Here is a 19,390-nt window from a genome sequence, read left to right as displayed (position 1 = left end):
GTCTTGGTACTAAAAACAAATGTGGTTATTTAGGGGGATTGAGGAGTGTTAGACAACCCTTTGGGCATAAAAAAAAACTAGACAACCCTATTCTCAAGCTTTTTGTCTCGTCTCTCTAATATAGATTTTATTTATTTAATCTTCTTTTAGGTGTTAAAAATCAAACCCCTATAATATCAAGAAACTATCTAGTGAAAAAGAAGAAAAAGGGAGCGACTTTACCGAGTTTACAAACACTCAAAATGCTATAACAATGTGGTATTACATCAAGTATAAACTTGAGCAAAAACTAGAACATCTCCAATGAGATGATCTTTTATGCACCAATGACAACAATCAACTAATCAAAATCCTACACAAAAACCCTATAGCTTTTATCACAGAATGCTCTAATGTAGTAGTATCATTTACATGTTGCTGTCAAAATTTCTCACCCAAATCTAGTTCATTTTATCAAAATTTCAGGTTCCAGCAAGAATCCCCAAAACCCAAAAAGAAAAATGTTGGCAAGGGCTAAAATAATTACTTGTAATGGGAACAAAATTAAATATGCGCCTCGTTATTGAACTTTCCTTGTGCAAGACTTGCCTTCCGCTTGCATGCCTGAAAACCTCAGCAACAGACTTTGTAGAGTTTAGCACTATCAGTACTCGCTTGGTCCACCCAAATTTTATATGCAGTCAGCACCAACAGCTTCGCGGATCGATTTGTAGCCATCCCTCTCCAAACATCCAGCCAATTCAACCTAAAGAAAAGATCAACTATGAGGAAACGGGCTATTAGACTTGAGATTATCCAACAGAGATCGTACGTCAACAGTGTACTCAATTCATATTAGTACAAAGATTTCTCTAGGACCTCCAAAATATCCACAAGACCTCAGTGATAGCACTAATATTAATTTAGGTGATACTTTAACACTACAATTTGATTAAAGTAGCAGTTTAATCCAATCTGAATTGAATTAGGACAAAGATCATATGAAGAAATCAAATCATTATTAACAAACAGGAGGTAAATAATCTTCGCCGTAGGATGGAAGAAATATCATAAATAATTTCACATCCGCCCAATTAGAGGGATTCTGCACTGTATAGTACATGTTACTACCTTGTCATTCGTAACGAAAGGTCGTAATGGTAGTAAAATGCTCAACATACCTTCATCTGAGGAATAAGGGCAGGTCCTCCATATCCAAATGCAGTATAGAGCTGAACTAATGTAGCTCCAGCACGTATTTTTTTGTAAGCATCTTCACCACTGATTCAAACAGAAGCTTAAAATCAATCAAAAGGTTGCAAAAACCACTTTAAAATCAGCTTGCTGCCAAAATTCAAAAATTACCTTCCAACTCCACCACAACCAATCAAAGGGATCTTCCCCTGCCATGCAAAACAGTAGTGTCAAACAAAATATCAAAGGGTAGTGAACGGGTGGAATAAACCTTAAAAGGCATAATGTTTAGAATTTTTTGCTTTAAATATCTATTTATCAATTTCAACAAAACAGCCAACCCTATCTTCTAAGATCAGGTATTTGGCATGTTGTTAGTCTCAATATAGCAGCTAGACAGAGCCAGAAGTCTAGCTAAACTCAAATATCTGCTAGTTTAGTGTTGGATGTTTAGGTTGGGGGCCAAATCCCACTTCTCGGTAATCGATCCAAAATTATCATTAGGTCCCCAAACCACCAACAAACAAGATGAAAAAAAAATAAGCAAGATGAAAATAATACTCCTCAAATATGAAAAAATGACAAAGATAAAAATCTTTTTAGTTCCCAGAAATTCATTTCCAGAAATAAGTCAGGTCCAGAAATAGCTCGTATCATACTGCCTTCTCTTTACACACTAGGCTATGGTAAAGATGGGAACCTGAACAAAACGACCTATAAATAAAAAAGTACAAATTTACCTGGCGTAACAATGCCCCAAATCTAAAAGGCAAACCAAATAGACAAGTACACGGCACAAACCCGAAATGAATTGACCCAAAATAACACACTCATACCTAATCTGACCCCTCAATTCAACAGCTTTAACTAGAAAGACAAGATAACTAAAGCTCTCTTGTCAGAACTCAGTACTCCAAAAAAAGTAATGAATATCATAAGTCCTCCTGGATAAACTTTGAGTACTCAAGAATGTCATAAAAATCAATCCACAGCAGTTACCGCTGATCATTAATTAGTTAATTGGCAAATTTTTAGTTCAACATCCAAAAGATCAAATAACTATTTAATATCAAGAAGGCTTCAAAAATTACGTTGAGAAACAATAATGTACTAGAGTATGATTCATTAACCCCCAAACAAAGATGGCACTCAATATTCGCAGAACAATCTCACATTATGCCTTTGCACAAAGTAGTGCCGAACTGGAATAGCACCAGGCTATCAGCAGATAGTTAAAAATTCCCAAAGAAATAGTACATGATGCTTTTTAGACAAGGATCAACAAGTTTGTTGCATTTAGAAGGTTTATCAATACAGTTGCAAACTCCCACAGTTCACAAAAGGAATTTATGGAAGTAATCATACCCGTGTTAAGATATACATTTCCTTCAGGACACTGGTTGACAAGTCGAACAGAGGCTTCCCACTCAAACCACCAACTTCCTTCGACAGAGGATTTTGGCTGACTGAGTCAGGTCTTGAGATAGTTGTATTTGAAATAATCTGCAGATGAGTGTGCGAACACCATAAATTAGACATTATATAAGAAAAAATGTGTACTTAAAAAAAATCATTAAACGGCTGGAATTTAAGGACCATACCTTTTACGTATGCACATAAAGTAATGCTAATACTTGTATGTGCTACCCATTTCTAGAAGTTTAATAAAGATACAATAAGAATTTTTAGTCTAAAAAAAATTGACCAATATTTCTTAAATTCTTTTAACTAGAAAACTGTAAATGTTATCATAGAAGCACTGGAAGCACATGATTCTTCATTATAATCCAAGCGATAATAATATAAATGACAATGTACATCTAGATGCAGACAAGGAGAGGTAATATCTGACTTCCAAGTTCCAACATTCAAGCAAAGGGCACAAAACCTATATTGAAGAAGAAAGCTTACCAGCCCATCTACTTGGAGAGCCAGGGAAACCTGCCATAGGGAGAAATACATAATTTGAGTACGGTTTATTAAGCACTAACTTGAAGGCCATAAAATTACACAACATCAATGTACCGCGGCTATGTCTTCGAGATCCTGTTTAGACAAGTCTGGGGCAATTTTCACAAGCAGTGGAGGAGGACCTTCATCCCCCCATTGCATTTCATCACGAGCAGCTTGAACCTACACAAGTTTCCAAAATGAAAACCGCAACAAAGAAGAAAACTGTCAAGAGACCAAGCCAAGGACTAGAGGATGAAACCTTCTTTACAAGATCCTTAAGCTGTTTTCTTCCTTGAAGCTGGCGGAGTCCTGGTGTATTCGGTGAGGATACATTTATCACCTGAAAAACTTATTAGAAGCCTTTAAATTCCCAGAAGAGGCCTTATAACAACCAGGATGCATCCAAACAATAAAATGAAAATGAAGCTATCATTAAATTTATAAAGAGATGATATTAAGTTTATGAAAGCCACAAACACGAATAACAATTAAATAATCATAATATTGAAAAAAAAGAGTTGCTGACATAAAAAAGTAATACTCAATAAACTCAGCAGATGATACTAGGGTTTCGGATATTGGTAAAAGTAACAGAAATTCAATTTAGCAGCAAATTTGACAAAAGAACATATCTTCTAGTAGCCAATCTTTCTAAATACAATATTTTGTTTGATACTACCTCTTACAGAAACGTTTTTGCATTAAATTGCCATATTTTTGCAAGAAACTACCACTCATCATGATAGTGAGTAGCTTCCGCGCATGAATCTTTCTAACATTGAAAATATAGTAAGAAACTGCTCCCACTATGGTACCTATTTGAGCCATTTCCTCATGAAACTTAATAAAAAGTAAAATAAATGTGCAAAGATGCTTAATTATATATGCTTCTTAATTAGTGAGGATCAACAATCTAATTCTCTTCTAATAAATATTTAGTCTCATTGCTAGCTAGTTACAATAGTTGGACATAACTCATAATTTTATACTTATGCTGGATAACAGGTGGCTGCATTATAGTCAATCAACTTCAAAATGATTCATTTACCAAATACAAGAGAATTGCAGAAATAATAAAATGAAGAAAACAAGAAATAAACGAAATTTACCAGGTAATCCGCATACTGGGATAGTGTGTGCACTCCTTGTACATAGTCACTAGCAGCATCTTCGCTGGTCTTATTCTTGCCAAGGTTGACACCAAGAATTCCAGGTCCAGCTTTTCCTCCAGTTTTACCCTCATCCTTTGCAGTAATGGCCGTGCTAGAAGTTTCGTCAAGCTTCCTCTTGCCATGTTGTGCGCCTAAACGTTTAGCAACAGCATGTATACCCTCACTATTGAAGCCACAACGGTTGATTATTGCTCTGCTTAAATGTCAAACAAACTCATCATATTATAGAATGTTTGCACGAATAAAATAAACTACATCTCAATTCCATGCAGTACACAAGTTCATTTCTTTCTGTTTACCACAACTTATTCATCACATTCAAGCTCTCCCTTGGTTTCCCTCAAAATCTGGTTCACAACAATGATCTCATATTGAAACTCAAATAGGAATCCAAGGAAACTGTAAACATTTCAGATGGAGAACACCAACAGCATACTTACCGTTCGTCCCGCAATCTGAAGATACGAGGCTTTGGATTACCCTCCTGAGGAACAGGAGTAACAGAGCCAACTTCTACAAAGCCAAAACCTAGACCAAGCAGACCTTCAACAGCCTCAGCATTTTTATCGAATCCAGCAGCAAGGCCAATTGGATTCGAGAATTTTCTTCCCCATACTTCCAGTCCTAGTATAGTAGAATCTGGCCTTTTTTCCCTAGGAACCCATCCACGAGCAGCTGCAGAGATAGCCAGTCTATGAGCAACTTCTGGATCCAACAGCGCAAAAAATGGATTTACTAGTTTTGTCCCCGAGAACAACCAACCACTACGGAGAAAAAAGATATAATTTATGTTAATAAGGAATAAAAAGAACATATATAGTTACCTATCTGATATATTGGTTACAAGATAACAAGGGTAGAATCCAATCATAATAATTTTCTTAAAAGAACATTAAACAGTAATGTCACAAGTACAAAGGCTCTGGCTTGATTTATCTATTGAGGGAGAAGGGGAAACCATTTAAATAAGGCTAATAGTTTCCTTGCAGGCCACCACACCCTAAATAAGACTATTAGTTCTCCATCCATATTTACACCTTCAACCTCATGACTACAAAATCCCCTACTCAATTAATTCATTCCAATCATGCCCGTGTTGAACAACCAAAAATAAGCATTAGTATGTTTTACCCCTAAATAACACATATAATACTTTTTTTTCCTTCTCCTGCACACTAAACAGTTGGAATAGAAGCATTCTCAGCAATGGAAGTTATAAAGCATTCAAGCATTTAGCTAACCACAAAGCTATTAGTTGAAAGCACTACTCACAGAATGACAAAAGTGAAAGAGATACCAGAATGTTGCTTCATCAACTGTACTAACATAAGCTCCGCCAGCTATAAGTAAACCTATCATCGATCCAGTCAATAATCTTCCCTAAATAACAATAAAAAGAAAAATAGCACATCAAGAATTCACATAGATAAGGAGCATAATTTTAGCATGAACAATCAAGTTGCAAACTATTGTGAGGTTGCAATTTCCAATTCAGTCTGGTATCAAACCGTCCTTAACCTAAAACAAAAAATCCAATCTGTCTAGCCTTGGTCCTCGGCTCAGATGTATGAGCACAGTATAACTCAGATGCAAGAGCAATGAGCACATTATAACTGGTATAATCAGCTAATTAAAATGCCAACATTTCTGTTGGACTACGTCAAACTTTATCTTACAGGCCAGTCAGTAAGCCATTAACTGAAATAGAAAAATAAAAGAAACTGTAACCTGAAAGTGCAAAAATTAATGTCAAATACTCACAATTGTTTATCCTCAGTTATTTTGCTCTTGTTTAGAGAAACCTCAAAACAATTAAACTTTCTTCCCCTATAAAAAGGATGACAACAAACAAAAGCAAATGCCCTTCTAATGTTGTAAAAAACTGTAAAAACTATAGCAAAGATTAGTTAAAAAATGTCCATAGAGTGCGTTATAGCACCTAAGGCGAGTGCCTCACAGCACCGTGTTTTTTTGGTTTTAGCCTCATAAAAAGCTCATTTGATACAGGTACCCACACGTAAGTTTCTCTTCCGTTCTTTATTTCCTTCTTTATAGCTCTTTTTGAAGTTTGTAATCTAATTTTTCAGAGCTTTTGAAGGCCTCACACCCCAAAGATATGTATGGGAAAGTACAAACCAATGCTAAAACTTGTGGAAGAGCAATGGAAGAGTTCTCGATCACAATTGGTCTACAGCTCTACATCAATATTATGCAATGAGAACTTTTCTATTTGCAGGGATCCCAGATGAGATAGAGATATTCATAAGATAAAACTTGCATAGGATTTAGTGTGGGTGCCTCAAATAAAGGATCGTGATTGAAATATTATGTGATTGAAATATTATGAGACTAAACTGTGCCATTTATCTTATAAGAGAAAATCTACCACAATCCGCAAGTGCCATTCGACCAACATCTATTATTACTTAATAGTCAAAGCATAAGCATGAATAAGCATAACTCCACCCCCTAAATCACAAGTAACCACTTGAAATATAAGAAGACTTGATCATCAAATTATGGTTCTACTTCGTTAAATAAAACTATATATCCTATTTCTATTCCATATGTGTGGCTCTGTCAAACAAATTCTCAGTATCTGATACCTATTATGTGTAAATCTTTTGTTCTAACTCTACAACTTGTTTTTAGCAAAACGTTTCAATTAAGTGAATCAAAAGTGTAGATCTTTTAACTGAATTCTCAACATTATTGATAATATTAAAAGACTTTGTTGTTGATGCATATTCCTCTGGAACTTGTTACATTTACTATGAAAAGATGTTCCAAATGTATCAAACTCAATCTGACATAAGAATAAATGGAAAAATTAATTCTAAAAATCCCACTTTTAGCCGATTAGCTTTTAAAATTCTCACCTTTCATTTATTTTTTTGATTTTAAAAATTGTACGATTCAGTCTTCTAAAATAAAAAAAAATGAAGAAGATTTTTATAGAATAAATAAATGGTGAAATTTTTACAATCTGACTGGGATTTTAAAAATTAAATTCTTCTATAATTCAATGGTGAAAAAATTCCAATCTTCACATAAGTCGTTCCTCCATTTCCCTTCCCTCATTATATCCCTCTCCGTCTTTTCCCTTTATTTCCTTCAAGGGCTTCAACCAAACAAAGCATAACAGATTCAAAAAAAACAACTAAATACCATTCAGCTTACAGTATCAACACGAAACAATTTGCCAAAAATCATTAAAAAACGGAATATTGAATTGCAAACCTTAAGAACGCTGTCCTTCTTAGGGGGAGCGGCAGTAGAATAGCCCATACTAGAGGAGAAAAGCGAATATTGAAGCTTAGGTTTCTGGGCAGGGGGATAAGTATGGAGTCTACGAAACAGTGGGAGACTAGATTTTAAGCGTTGCGCCATTCCCATACCTTCGTCCGCCTCAGAAGCGATGTGCGATTGTGAAAAGAGGGTTTTAAAAGGAAGCTGATCAGAACAGTCTAATATGATAAACCCTCGAGTTACTTTGGAACTCTTTTCCTAAAATTCTATCATAAATTGTTAGATATAGTAAGACTATCTTTATACGACTTTGTGTATATATTATTGTGTTAAAATAATAAGTTATTGCAATTTTAGATTGATTAATAGGTTAATTATACAGGTTATTGCGTTTTGAGATGTTTTGATTTGTATAATTAATTAATTTTTCTAATTTATTACCTTCAGTTGTAACTGAATTACTTCAAGACTATAAAATATTATGACTTTAAAACTATAAGTGATCAAAGTTATAAGCGTTCGCTTAAAGCCTTAAGGCGGTAAGCATGTATTAAACTAACCTAATAGAGCCATAGAGGTAATCTCAATGTGAAACCGTTTCATTTGAAAATTTGTATTAATCATATACTTACAAAAAAAGAAATTTGAACAAAATAAGTTTTTTTTAAAAAAAAACTCTCAAAGTGAACTTGGGAAACTTTTATTTACCAAAATAAACTTCTCTTAGTTTAAGCCTGTGGTATGGTAATATTCGTTGTTAGCAACAACAAGCGATTACATCTAAACTGATTTAAAAAGTCAGCCCAGTTTTTTTACTCAATTTAAGTTTTCGCCTATTGTTATTAACAATGGACCATATGCGTACAGAAACTTAGATTAAAGTATATAGGAAAACTACCGTCCGCTGTTATTAACAACTGGCCATTAACATCCAGATTCAACAATGATCAAAAAGCCAAAAAGTCAACCCATCAACGATTCTTGGGCCGACTTTTTTTACTCATTTTTAATAATCGTCCATTGTTAGCAACGACAAGTAGCATGTTAAAAAGATTGGAGTGAAAGACGCTTATTCTTGTAAATAAAATTTTTCATTGAAATTTTTTTAGAACAAAAGCTATTTTGTTAAACTTTTACAAAAAAGTATGAATCTGACCCATCAAAAAGATTAAAACAAATAAACAATTTTAACAAAAAATAATAAAAAAAATAGCTTCGGGTAAACTTTATTCAAAAAATAAGCGTCTCCATGTCCGATCTTAAGGTCAAGTGTAACAGGCCTTTTTTTTCTTAATCTTAAATATTTTGACAAATTCAATAATCGTTTCGTTTTATTATTTCTAATGTCGTCCCTTCTTAAGTTCTTGAACTTTTTTTATATAATTTATTTCTCTTAGAATAAAATATTAGGTTTAAAATATAAGTTTTTTTTTTTATATTTGGTAAATTAAAGTAATAAAAAAAATTTACAAGCTTTAGCCTATATATACTCCAAAAGCTACGTGGGAGAAGGGAAGAAAAAAATAAGGAAGAAATTAAATCCTAAATTAATTCCAAAAAAAAATCTCTAAAATTCAGGGGAGGAAGCTAAATTTGTGGCTAAAAATTCTACAAATAAGAAACCAATAACGTAAAAATTCTTACATATATTTATTTATATAAAATTATACCCATAAATTTTATATGTGTATATAATATATAAATTAAATTTTCTGTAAATTTTGGTGATAATTAATTGTAAATTAATTTATATGATTTATTCATTTTAATTTTCAAAACTGCATAATCTGAAATAATTTTAATTAAAATAGTAAATATTAATATTTTTAAATGAAAATTTTTCTGTACATAAATATTATGAGATATAATTTTTGTATTAATTTCGTGAATTATAGTTGAGTATAAATATTATTATTAATTTTTTTTGCTAAAAACGCATAAATAAGGAAATTCATAAATTGGGTTAAAAATATATAATTCTAGAAAAATAATTTATTTTATTATTACTACACATTTATTTTTCATTTAAATAATTTTTGTGATATTTAAATTTTAATGAAATAAATTAATAATCTAAATTGTTATAATAGGCGAAACGAAAGAAAAATGAACAAAATAATTAAAATTATTTTATTTTGGTGAATAAAAATATACACCAACTCGTTTAATAATAAATTAATTTTTAAAATATTTTGTTTAGATTTAATCTTAAGGAAATTAATTATTCATGTACTAAATCTAAAACTAAGCTATTAAGAAATTAGTTAAATAAAACAATATTTTATTTTCTAAAAATTTGGATGAATGGGCTACGATCTATAATAAATCCAATATGTACTTTTTAAGACATTTTTAGTATTTATTTATGATGGAACTATTTATTTTATCATTTATAATAAATAGACATTTAAGAAATTGATTATTAAGAAATTAATAAATCTAATTGAAAATTAATCTATAAATAAATACTAATGACCCATTTAAGTTTTGATTTAGTCTAATGATTATTTATATTTAAATTGTTATAAATTTATTTCTATTATATGTTATATAATGTTGCATTTATATGAAAACAGTAACATGATAATAAAAGACTCGATAGTAAGGAAATGCCGAACCATGCTTCCGGCATGTAAAAAATGTGGGACGTGTTTTCCGGCACGTAAAATACGGCGAACACAGTAAGGTTATTTAACCTGACCTGTGGCTCGAGCAACATTGTACTGGAGGAGTGACGACTCCCACTAAGTAAGGGGTTTTGGTTTACCTCATCCTAACAGGACCTTACATATATCAAACAAAGATCATATGTGTTGCATTCATTAAATAAGTAATCGGATTTCATGCCCTAACACTCAAGCAGAAGTGTTAGTAAATCACGTCCTGGTACTAAAGCAAAAGGACCAGAAGTTATATATATAAAATAAAAAATAAAATAAAAATGAATTCTCTATATTGCATAAATCCTTTTACATAATACTTATTGAAATGCACTTATTTAGATACTTGTATTATGCTGGCAAGTTTTTATACTCGGCTTATTAGTTGACCGATTCCCAATGGTTGTTCCCTTATAATCGGAGTAGATGTTGCAGATGACTTTACATGAGGTTTTTAAGAAGCTATTGTATCGTTTATGTGATATTAGGATATAGTATGTATGTAATTTATATAATGAGTATGTAATAACGATAATTATGTATTAAAATAGAACGTAATATGTAAAAGGGAAATTATCAATGGTGCCCTTGTACTATTGAAAAATTACAATGGTACCGAACTGCATTTCAGTGGTACCCCCCAATTATATGGTAATTACAACCGTGACCTTAATGATGAATTTTCCGTTAAATGTCCGTTAAATTTGGAATTTAACCTAACCATGGTTAATTTCTTCATCTTCTTCCCTTTTCTCTTTCATGTCTGCTCTTCTTCCATGGCAGCTCTTCTTCCTAGGCACGCAGTTTCAACACTTCATTCCGGAAGTAACTGCGCCCCACACCACTACGTACGCGTACGAGTCATCTGCTCATCAACCCGACGTTCATCTTGAGGAGGTTGACTTAACGTGTCCGGACTACGGTGTCGGGTCCTCACAGGGTGCCACATCATCACACTATCAATCCCCTCCCCTACCCGAGCGTCATGCGACTGCATCTTACTTTCGTAGGAGGCGTCGTAAACCGTCACAATTAGACAGGGTACATGAGGAGGATTAGCATTACAATAGTTTTGTAATTATTGAGCATTTGTACATACTCATTTGTAACTGTTGGTCTTTTGTGTGTAAATTGTAACATATATGTACATGTATATATTTTTACCGTAGTATCACACGTTTATTATGAGTGAATTGATGTTAACTACTTAGACTTTTGGGCGATGAATCATTCCGCGAACAATGCAGCATAAATTTAATAAAAAACAAACATACAATCATATTCAAATAAGGATGTTGCTGTTCAACATTCAACACAATTTCAAGCAAGTTCAACAAATCCAAATCCAATTACATACTTCATGCATTAAGTTAAACTAGCGTCCGTAACTAAGAAGGCTTAGTTAACTTTCTCATAATTCTTTCAGTCTCTTCTTTCCTATGTGCCATATCATCCATTTGTCTCTTTAGATTAAATACCTCATCTTTAAGCTCTTGTTTTTCCTTCTCAAGCCGTATTATTAAGTCTCTCTGCCATTTTGTACCCTCCGGAGCAATCCAGCGAAAGTATGTGCATCCTAATCCGTCAGCCAAGTAGAAAGGGCAATCAACAAATTCACGCCCTGGATCGAAGTCGCTCCAATCAGTATTAATCTCAACTTCATAACCACAATCACAAAGCTCTTCAATACAATGCTCCTTTGACATCTACATAATACATATAATATATTAACGGTAGTGAACTTTCAAAAATAATGTTTACATTTACAATAATAAAACTAACAAAATACCTTATGTTAACTTTAACAATTGATGGAAAAGAATAAGAATGATGTAGAATGGATAAAATGAAGTATAAGAAATAATGGACCTATTTATACAACAACATTACAACGGCTATTTTCACATTCTAACGGCTATTTTTCTAATTAACAACGGCTAGTTTAAAAAACCTAAAAGTCGCTGTTACTAACAGCGACTTTCAACTTTTTATTATTATTATTATTTTTTTTCCTTAATTCGCTGTTACTAACAGCGACTTACCCGAGGCTAGGCTTAGACGTACGGAAGCTTATTTTGGGACATAAATTTTAACCAATCTTACATTTGGAATTAAATTGTTTATTTATCTTATTTTTTTCAATCTTTCTCAAATTTTCACCCATATCCATCACTGTTTTGATGGCTCAAGGCCCAACAGAAGCCCACAAATATTCGAAGTAGCTTCTGGAAACCCCTCATTGTCTTTCACTCGACTCTTACACCTCCGCCTTCCTCCACCTGTATACTCTTTCCCCAAACTAATCGACAAAATCAACGAACCTCCGGCGAAACTTCACCGAGAAACATCGCAATTTGTGCCGGAGCCGGAAAGTTTACAGACGATGCCTCCGAAACAGCAGTCGAAAGCCGATCTAGCCAAGAAGCAGAAGTTAGTTGAGGATAAGACTTTTGGTCTTAAAAACAAGAATAAGAGCAAAAATGTCCAGAAATATGTTCAGAATCTCAAGCAATCTGTCCAACCAAAAATTGACCCTAAGAAAACTGATGCCAAGGTTTTTTTGTTCATTATTTGGCTTTAGAGTGATAATCTTATTTTGCTTTTAATTCTATTTTTCATATTATCATTTTATTGATTGCGTTTGTTCCTTTCCGGGTTCTTTTCGTTAGATTAGGTATTGATGCTGAGTTTTTATGGTTTGGTGGAATTTTAATTTATGTTGCTTATAGTTTTGATTGGAAAATGTGATTGATAAATAGAAGTAGTTGTTTAGGTTTTGATAGAAAACTATTAAGTTAAGAGGGAAAAATAGAGATGTTGAGCATAGAAGTCAAGAGTAGGAAGAAAATTGGATTGCACGGAGGAAAATATTTGCAGACATTCAAGTTTTACATTTTGAATCCTCGTCGATTTAAACAATTGAAAATGAGGATACAACTTTCCGCAAAAATTTTATTTCCTTCCATCAAACACCCATGTAATTTCATAGGTTAAAGGGTGAAGAATGAAGAGTAAGAAATATGAAGAAAAAAAATGTGGGTGAGATATAATAGGTATTGGTGGAATAGAAGGTGAAAAAAGTGTATAGTAGAGCAAATGTATTTCCAAATAAGGAGAGATTCTAATCGAGTCTAGATAAAAAAAAAAAAAAGAATAGACAAAAAAGTGGAGTGAGTACGGTTTTGGTAGGGATTTTGATTTCCTTTCATCAATTTATTCTAGTAGTAAGTTTAGAAGTCTTTTTTTTAAGTTTCGTTGCTCCTAATTTTTAATTGAATTCATGATCGTACTTTAACACTGTATTTTTGATGCTGTTTTTGTGGATTTTGAATTAGGGGTGATGTTGGGGATTAAACAATTTTGTTTTGTTTCAGAAAAAGAAGGAAGAAGAGAAGGCCAGGGAGAAGGAGTTGAATGACTTGTTTAAGCTTGCTGTTACCCAGCCTAAAGTTCCAGTTGGTAATGACCCTAATCTAATAGTTGGTGGCTGCTGTGAAATCATGTAGAACTATTTGTTTGTAGTTCTTATTGGCTTTTTGTTGTTTTGGTCGGTTATTCACCTTGTTAGTTTTTCGATTGGTCAGGTGTTGATCCAAAATCTATACTATGCGAATTTTTTAAGGCAGGGCAGTGTACAAAAGGTTTTAAATGCAAATTTTCACATGATTTAAATGTGCAGAGGAAAGGAGAAAAGATTGACATTTACACAGATAAGCGGGATGATGGTGAGTTGATTGATTTTCGTGTTTTTTGTTTGGTGTAAATTTTATGGTTTTACATCAATTACATTGGTTCTTTTTATTGCAAATTGAATTGTTTATTATTATTATTATTATTATTATTATTATTATTATTATTATTTGAAGGAACAATGGAGGAATGGGATCAAGAGACCTTGGAAAAAGCTATTGCAGAGAAGAGTAAGGAGTACAATCAGAACAAACCAACGGATATTGTAAGTCTTTTACTTTCTATATTTTTACCACATCAAGATGATTAATGACTTAGTCACCTAAACCACCCACTCTAGCCTACTATTCTGTCATGGGTCATTAGTAAGAGCGATCGACAACTTGCATATTAAGGTTACAATTGTGTATGATAGAGGTATATATCTGCCTGAAATGAGCAGTAGCTTAGTATTTAAGCCTTCAATTCCTTAGACCTTCCGTGTAAGTGTGTGGTTTCTTTCTGTCTTGAGGTTTGGAATTCACTTTGCCTACCCTTTTAAAGATGATATGCTTGGTTCCTTGCCTTGGGCATGTTTTTTTAAAATCAACATTCTTAGTTTTTTTTATAGAATGATCTTTATGCTACTTATTTTTAAAAAGATCTTAGAAAGGTATTAGAATTCTGACAACTTAATTTTTTGCAGCCAAATTAGGGGCACAAACATTGAAATTTCAGTCTAGCTTTATATTGTTTTCAACTTGAACCCCCCAAATACGAGTTTAATTTCACTTTTTAATAAGGTAATGGATAAAGTATTAATTCTTTTCCATTGAGAAAACTACACTCTAAACATATTGTTTAGGCCTATATTTTTTTTTCTGTTGACAGTGAAATTATAAGTTGCATATTTTTCTCTTCTAAACAATGATGAAAATGTAAGGTCTAATGGCCTATGACCTATGACCTATGTGGTAGTAATTTTTTTCTTATTCTTCTTTCCTCCGTGTTTTTTTTTAATTATCATCTAGTCTAGTATAAATATTCAGTCTTATAAGTTGGAAGCTTCCGTTTGATGATTATAATAGCTACATTTGCCAAACTTAAATTGGTTCTCTGTGACTAGAGGCCCATATGGCTATTGGCTATATCTGGCAGTCCTGTACTTATATTTGTCAACGATGCTTTTACTTAAGTTGGATGGTTTTTGGTACAGGATCTCCTTAATCATGTTCCACTTGTTTCTCAGATCCTTGCTTGCCACTTGCCAGATAGGATCTGGCATGCAATTTGACTGATTTTAATGAGTTAAATGGAATTATTTCTTTGTATTGCATAGATAAAAGTTGAATCTGTGCACATAAGGATTTCCCTACAAACCCTGTGCAAGATTGGGTAATGTATTTATGTATTTTGAAAACCATTGTTTGTGACAAACCGGGTATGTAGTGTGCCTTATCTGGTGATTCCCTCTTTACCTTTTCTTTCAATTTTCTATCATTGTGATGAATTTCGTGTTATGAGCATTTTATTCAATTCAACACAACATTATTGGTTAATGGTGAGGGCATGTGTAGGTGTGTAAACATTTTCTGGATGCAGTGGAGAAAAAACAATATGGTTGGTTTTGGGTATGTCCAAATGGTGGTAAAAGCTGTCATTATAGACATGCCCTTCCTCCGGGTTATGTTTTAAAATCTCAAATGAAGGCCCTGCTAGAGGAAGAGACAGATAAGACGCCAATTGAAGAAGAGATTGAGGAGCAGGTAATAATAGTTGATTTTTTGATTCAGTGGTTGTTAATGTGGCTCACCGGTTGGTTTTAAAGAACTGGCTCGGCTTTATGGTGAACAATCTGCTAACCTATTTTGTCACTGCAACTAAAATGTAGCGGTCGAAAGTGAAGTCTTCGACGCCCATGACTCCAGAATTGTTTGCAGAATGGAAGAGGAAAAAAACAGAGGCAAGAGCCGCTAGCATGGCTTCACAGAGCGAAGAAAGAGCTAAGAATGACAGAATGAGGTTTTATTTTAATGCTTGCCCCCCACTTCTTCTCTTGCTACTCCCTTGTTTCTACAAAAATTGTGTATATTGCATTTCATATTGCTCTTTTTATTTTCAGTGGACGAGAACTATTCATGTCAAATGCTAGCTTGTTTGTTGACGATGTTGGGGCATGGGAGCAATATGAAAGAGACGAATCTGAAAATAATGAGCCAGAGGTAGGCTCCATCTATCCTTTTTATACCATGATGTCCTTTTTGATTTAATTTCAGATTCCATTACTGTGGGATAAGATGAGATCACTCAACCTCTTCTTTTTGCTTGTTTATTTTTGGGGTGGGGGTGGGGGTATGTTACTCTGTTTTTGTCCTGCTGTACCCAAGAGTTATTGAATATCTTCTGCATCTACCATCGGAAAAAATCTTTAGCTTTAATTTGGATTATTGTGCATGCCATTTGCTTGAAACTCCTAGCTGTATTATATTTCAACTAGTAGCTATGTTGTATTTCGTATTTGCTCTTGTAAATTTGTAATCTGCAATGGTTCTCATGTTCATTTACATGGAATGAGTATTGTGCATTTCCTCCTTGTCTCTAGATGCTTTCCATGTTCAATCATATTCATCATTGGGTAGAACTGCTGATATACTACAACATTCTATACACACAAAACTTTTAAGTTTGCTTGTTTATTTATGACAACTTTTTAAGGGGGTGGGGGTGGTGAAGAGGATTGCATTTTGCTTTTCTTTGATGATTTACTTGTGAATATTTTTGCGTGGAGTGTTACTTTTTCTTGGTCTTCTTGGGTGTTTATATTTTCTTGTAACCTAGTCCCAATTTATTAATATCCATTCACAATGTAGCCAGAGATTTATAGTGCTTTGGTCTCGGCTTATATATGTGTTTTAAAGGCGCTAAGAGGCGACCACTTAAATGCCTCCTTGAGTCAGCACGATACAAGAGGCTCTTCAAAGGTGCGCCTTTTCGCGCCTCGTGCATTTCGTGTATGCCTGCTGTGATAAATAGCATGTCTTTGCCTAATGTTACTAAAATGACCCTCGATTCTTAGCTGAAATATGCCCCCTTTCTTGCACTAAAGCTAAAATATGGAGCAAAAAACGAAATAGCACAAATAACCTTGAAGTGTCGCCATCTTCATTGGTCGACATATGATTCTTATTTAGGTTTTAAGTGTTTGTTTAAGTGTCGCATAACATTTCAAGCATCAAGAACCACCGTTTGCTTTCTTTACGTGTCTTTGTTTTAGTTTTTATTTCTTTTGTAGTTTTGTCAACCCAAGACTGTAATTTTGGAGTTTTTTTAGCGAAATTATGCACCTCACATACAAAAGTCTGCGCTTTCCCCTTATGCCACGGAAAACAAGGACCTTTTGTGCCTCGCGCCTCTTAAAACGAAGGATTATATGAACTACAGTAAAAGACATTATATCATTTGTGCTTTTTATTTATATAAAATTGTGGATGATGTTTGCAATCAATGGTCAATGAGAAACAACCTTTTGTTACTTCAAGGGTAAAGTTGTATACGTCCGATCCCCAAAGCATGCTGAGTTGAGAGCCACTGGACTAATGACTTGCAATATGATGGTGATGGTTGCAATGTAAACAACTCAATTACAAGTTGGAAGCTGAAACCAGTTATTCCATACGTGTTATTTGGATTGGTGTGAAGTATGCAATTTCACTTTTTGTTTGTTCTATTTCAGGTAAATGGGCAATCTGGTAAAGGGGACCATGGTAGTTCAGTGCATGGTCATCCTGATGCAGCAAGCTCTTCTGGTGCTGCTGCAAATGGTGATGCTGATGATGTTCCAGATGACATTGATGACGACTTAGATGATGACGAGTTGGAGGAGCTTGAAGCTAGTTTATCAAGAACTTCTATCCAAATCAAGGAGCCCGAATGCGGTCCGTAAATGTGAGACGATTTTTGGGTATTGCTCAATCCTGGCAGTCGGTTAGTACCCCATTCTAATTTTGTGCCTCAAAATGGGTTAATTATATAGCGATCGGGTGCATGTAGTTACTGCTACATTAAGCCGATTTCAATATTGAAAATATATGTTGTCATGTTGTGTCTTTAACATCACTATAATAATTCTGAAATCTAGTTTTTTTGATACCATTGAGCTTTGTACGTGAATCAGTTAATCACCTATTGGGTTCTTTTGGCTTTCTGCAACTGATCATCTCCATATTCATTCTTGTTCTTGATATACTAGCTTCATTAAGCTGAGTTGAGTTGTCATTGGCGTCGTTTTTGTTTCTTGGATGCTCGTATTTGTGGAAGACATCCATTTGGATTTTTGATACTATTTAATAGGATAAATTGTCAATAATAATTCAATATTTGCATGATCCGCTAAAAATAAACTCATTTATTGTTTATTTTTAAATAAATTCATCCATTAAGTATATTTGCTAAAAATAAACAGATTTATTATCTTTAAAGCTTTTTTGTAAATTAAGAATTAGGAATAAACAATAATTGGTTTTATTTTCAGCAATTATACCGAATAAATGGGTTTATTTAAAAATAAACAATACTCGGGTTTATTGTCAGTGGATCGAGCAAAGATTGTTCATCTTTTACAATTTTCCCTTTTAAATATTTTTAATGATACTTGGGTAAAAATTACAAAAGTTGATATTAATAAAAAATTACACAGAGGTGAATCAAATAATACCATATTTTAATTATAGATTGAGAATAAAACATCAAGCTCTCTCTTGAGAGTCCGTCTTTTCTAAAGATGACTCTCAACTCTCAAGAGCCCAACACACTTTCCTTCTTTAGTAAATATCTTAATTTAAAAAAAACTGTTGTTTTTTAAAGAAACTGTCGTTTAAAAAAAAACTGTAGAAAACTGCTTTCCTTTTGGAAGATGAAAAGTTTTCTGATTAATTGCCTATTTCCAAGCAAAATAAAACATTATTTAGTAATAAATTAGATTTTTTTCATTTTTTTAAAAAAATTAAGGTTCATCAATTGTGGAAAACAGTAATGTTAAAGATGACAATTTTATGGCTAATTTTTATGATTTGGGGTTAATTTGATATATTTAGGGTTATAACAGAATATATTTGTGGTTATAATATGATATAAATGTGGTTATAACTCAATATATTTGGAATTAAAACTTAATATATTTGAGGTTTTATAACATAATATATTTGCTTGTATTTTTATAATATCAATTTTGTAGTATTATATCACAAATATATACTGTTATAAATCCAAATCTATTACGTTACAACCGCAATTATATATTTTGTTATAACTGGAAATATTTTATGTTATAACTCCAAATATATTATGGTTATAACCCCAAATATATTACGTTATAATTATAAATATATTATGTTATAACTCTAAATATATTATGTTATAACTCTAAATATATTATGTTATAACCACAATTGCTTTTATTAATTTCCCCCAAACAGTAGACTTTATTGTGTTCTTCAACATCACTATTTACACCAT

At 33.0% G+C, this 19,390-nt stretch overlaps 2 protein-coding genes across 4 annotated transcripts; one reads left to right on the top strand and one right to left on the bottom strand.

Annotated features, from left to right (window-relative positions):
* Nucleotides 1-226: 226 nt before the first annotated feature.
* Nucleotides 227-7,816, bottom strand: LOC130812705 (dihydroorotate dehydrogenase (quinone), mitochondrial-like). 3 transcript variants are annotated; one of them, XM_057678268.1, is made up of 11 exons: nt 7,539-7,816; nt 5,596-5,678; nt 4,739-5,062; nt 4,236-4,491; nt 3,386-3,466; nt 3,199-3,306; nt 3,085-3,114; nt 2,539-2,676; nt 1,345-1,382; nt 1,161-1,260; nt 227-745 (listed from the first exon to the last, which is right to left on the bottom strand). In XM_057678268.1, exons 1-11 carry the CDS (start codon nt 7,692-7,694, stop codon nt 671-673), a joined length of 1,389 nt encoding a protein of 462 aa, XP_057534251.1. In that variant the 5' UTR covers nt 7,695-7,816; the 3' UTR covers nt 227-670. The 3 variants fall into 3 exon arrangements, with proteins under 3 accessions (XP_057534251.1, XP_057534253.1, XP_057534254.1); XM_057678270.1 differs by having other exon boundaries at nt 227-761; nt 7,539-7,814; XM_057678271.1 differs by having other exon boundaries at nt 4,236-4,494; nt 5,571-5,678; nt 7,539-7,554.
* Nucleotides 7,817-12,423: 4,607 nt separating this feature from the next.
* LOC130813246 (zinc finger CCCH domain-containing protein 11) lies at nt 12,424-18,085 on the top strand. The gene is made up of 8 exons (XM_057679037.1): nt 12,424-12,761; nt 13,582-13,666; nt 13,792-13,932; nt 14,074-14,162; nt 15,454-15,642; nt 15,768-15,898; nt 15,999-16,098; nt 17,610-18,085. Exons 1-8 carry the CDS (start codon nt 12,591-12,593, stop codon nt 17,817-17,819), a joined length of 1,116 nt encoding a protein of 371 aa, XP_057535020.1. The 5' UTR covers nt 12,424-12,590; the 3' UTR covers nt 17,820-18,085.
* The last annotated feature ends 1,305 nt before the right edge of the window (nt 18,086-19,390 follow it).

Source organism: Amaranthus tricolor, chromosome 5 (assembly GCF_026212465.1).
Source record: "Amaranthus tricolor cultivar Red isolate AtriRed21 chromosome 5, ASM2621246v1, whole genome shotgun sequence".
In the NCBI taxonomy this organism is placed as follows: domain Eukaryota; kingdom Viridiplantae; phylum Streptophyta; class Magnoliopsida; order Caryophyllales; family Amaranthaceae; genus Amaranthus; species Amaranthus tricolor.
The sequence above is the reverse complement of the archived record's forward strand: the minus strand, read 5'-3'. Positions and strand labels throughout refer to the sequence as shown.